At 46.7% G+C, this 3316-nt stretch overlaps 1 protein-coding gene across 1 annotated transcript; it reads left to right on the top strand.

The window, feature by feature from the left end:
• The first annotated feature begins 1925 nt into the window (after positions 1-1925).
• On the top strand, positions 1926-2972 carry LOC110321940 (C-X-C chemokine receptor type 1). The gene has a single exon (XM_021198536.1). It carries the CDS (start codon positions 1926-1928, stop codon positions 2970-2972), a length of 1047 nt encoding a protein of 348 aa, XP_021054195.1.
• The last annotated feature ends 344 nt before the right edge of the window (positions 2973-3316 follow it).

Genomic DNA, 3316 nt, shown 5'->3' with positions numbered 1-3316 from the left:
TACTTACATATAATAAATAAATAAATCTTTTAAAAAAAAAAAAAAAAGGAAACTTAGGGATAGCACGTGCGGGTAAATTCAAGAAACTGAAGATGGTAGAAGTGATCATCTATGGGGGGAAGGAATTAGAGAGAACACCCTTAACTTCAGCATCACCCTGGTATGCCTACAGAACTCTCAGAATCTCTGACGCTGCCGGTCCCATGACTCCATCTGTACCCAAAGGCAGACGTGGGCGGGGCTCTAAGGGGAGGTGTGGGTTCTCCCTCTTTTTCTTTTATTCATCTAGTTCCTTCAGTTGTTCGATCACTCTGCTCCCTGAGCTGCAGGCTCCTCCCGCCCATAAGGAACATCCCCAGGTAGGAAGCCTGTGTTAGCTGTGTGTCAGTCCACTTGCTGGGGTAGAAAGGCTTAGTTCACCTTTATTTTAGAAAACACACTGGTTTCTGTGGGACTCGGGGATTTCTGATACACGGTTCCTTGTCTCCTCACAGTGAGAAGGTACTCAACTCTGACTTCCTAGGTGCTTGCAGTCACAGCCCCCCACCCCCCACCCCCCAGCCATTGCTTTTTATCGCTCTCCTATTTTGTGGCTGAGATGAACAGTTTCCTGGTTCAGTGTTGATTGCTTCTCTCTAACCTTCATCTTCTGTGAAGATGCAAACTCTGGCACTGAGAGAGCATCCCAAGGGGCAGGGTTGTGGTTGCCCTTGCCATAGAATCCAAGGCCTGGAATCCCGGGAGAGCTCTCTGTCTTCCCACAATTTACAGTTGATAAATGGAAATCTTTGGGGATTAAAGGCCCCAGGTAAGGTAGTCATTGAGAGTGGGCATTAGGTAACAGTATGCTCTTCTTAAACTTGGTTAACTTCTAAATACTTCCAGATTGCAGAACCCCGGTGTTGGGTAGAGGTGTGTGTGTGTGTGTGTGTGTGTGTGTGTGTGTGTGTGTGTGTGCAGGATTATATATAGAGGCCAGAGGATGATTTTAAGGAGCTGGTTTCCTTCTTCCATCATGGATACTGGGAGCAAACTCAAGGTGTCAGGCTTGTGTGGAAAGCTCTTTTATCTGCTGAGGTATCTCACCAACCCTTGACATGCATTTAAAATTTTTTCTATTTCACACTTAATGTGTGTGTGACCTTAGGTGTGGAGGTCAGAGAATAACCTGCGTGAGGTCGCTCTTTCCTTCTGCAGAGTCCAGTTTAATGTAGTCTGAAGTTATCACCTCTTTCTCCAGGTAGATTTTAAGAAAGGCAAACAAGGGGCTGGGAGAAAGCTCAGTGGTTAGGAGCATGGAGTGCTCGTGAGGGTTTGGTTCCTAGCACCCACTTTGAGTAGCTCGCTACTCCTGGTAGCTCCAGTTCCAAGGGATTGGGTGCCTTCTTCTGACCTCTACATATAGACATACAGAGAAGTCCATATGCACAAATACATTAATAAAAGCAATGAAAAATAATAAGTCTTTACAAACGTGACAAACAATAACGAGGGGGCATATATAAGACATAAGGTTGGAGGGGACTCTCAGATTCACCTCACCTCCTCCCATTTTGCTGTGTGCTGGCTCTTCCCTGAGTATAAGAACAACCTGGTGACTGCATCTGAATCCAGGGGCGTGGCTGAGGACCAAGATGGTTAAGAGGAGACAAGGAAGAACTGGGCATAGAGTTGAGAACTGTAGAGCCAACTGAAGGCGAAGGTATCTCCCATGGGTTTTATTCTGTACTCAGACTGACTGTCCAAGGACTTTGACAGCATTAGGAGGTTAACTCCTACCAAAGTTCAAGTTGAAGGCAAAGGGGGATGAACTTTGGTTGTCAAGGCAACAGAGAAGCCAGTACTACCCCCACAACATTCACGACACTTGAATTTGGTTACTAAATCCTATCTCTCTCCTTCTTACCTTTCACCTAGATCAAACAATGGCCGAGGCTGAATATTTCATCTGGACTAATCCCGAGGGTGACTTTGAGAAAGAATTTGGAAATATCACGGGAGTGCTGCCCACTGGAGATTATTTCAGCCCCTGTAAGAGAGTTCCAATAACCAACAATCAGGCTTTAGTTGCCTTTTATGCACTGGTGTCCCTTCTGAGTTTGCTGGGAAACTCGCTGGTGATGCTGGTTATCTTATACAGGCGAAAGACCCGATCCGTCATGGATGTCTACGTGCTGAACCTAGCCATCGCCGACCTACTCTTTTCATTGACCCTGCCCTTCTGGGCTGTCTCCAAATTGAAGGGTTGGATTTTTGGCACACCCCTGTGCAAGATGGTCTCACTCCTGAAGGAAGTCAACTTCTTCAGTGGTATCCTGCTGCTGGCCTGCATCAGTGTGGACCGATACCTGGCCATCGTCCATGCCACCCGCACGCTGGCCCGAAAGCGCTTCTTGGTCAAATTCGTATGCGTGGGCATCTGGGGTCTATCTTTGATTCTGTCTCTGCCTTTTGCCATCTTCCGCCAGGCATATAAACCATTCCGTTCTGTTACAGTCTGCTATGAGGTCCTGGGTGAAGCCACAACAGATTTTCGGATGACGTTGCGGGGTCTGTCCCACATATTTGGCTTCCTCCTGCCGCTGCTCATCATGCTGGTCTGCTATGGGCTCACACTGCGCACGCTCTTTAAGACCCACATGAGGCAGAAGCACCAGGCCATGTGGGTGATCTTTGCTGTTGTGTTGGTCTTCTTGCTCTGTTGTCTGCCCTACAATCTGGTTCTGCTCTCAGACACTCTCTTAGGAGCCCACTTGATTGAAGATACCTGCGAACGCCGCAACGACATTGACCAGGCCCTGTATATTACTGAGATCCTGGGCTTTTCTCACAGTTGTCTTAACCCTGTCATCTATGCCTTTGTTGGCCAAAATTTTCGCCATGAATTCCTCAAGATTCTTGCTAACCATGGCCTGGTTCGCAAGGAGGTTTTGACCCACCGTAGTGTTGCCTTTCATACGTCTTTTTATTAAACCTCTGAGAATTACTGGAAAGTGATCGCTTGCTCTCAAAGAGAAGGATAACTATTGTGCCAATGTGCTGTGTGAGTGTGTGGGTGTTGTGTGTTGTGTGTATGTGTGTGTGCTGTGTGTGTATATGTGTGGTGTATGTGTATGTATGCGTGGTGTATGTGTGGGCTGTGTATGTGTGCTGTGTGTATGTGTGTGTGCCTGTATGTGTAGTGTATGTGTGTATGTATGTATGTATGTATGGTGTGGTGTATGTGTGTGTTGTGTGTGTATATGTATGTATGTGTGGTATATGTGTGTATGTGGTGAGTATGGTATATATATATATGATGTGTGTGGTGTGTGTG

Source organism: Mus pahari, chromosome 5 (assembly GCF_900095145.1).
Source record: "Mus pahari chromosome 5, PAHARI_EIJ_v1.1, whole genome shotgun sequence".
Classification (NCBI taxonomy): Eukaryota; Metazoa; Chordata; class Mammalia; order Rodentia; family Muridae; genus Mus; species Mus pahari.
The sequence above is the reverse complement of the archived record's forward strand: the minus strand, read 5'-3'. Positions and strand labels throughout refer to the sequence as shown.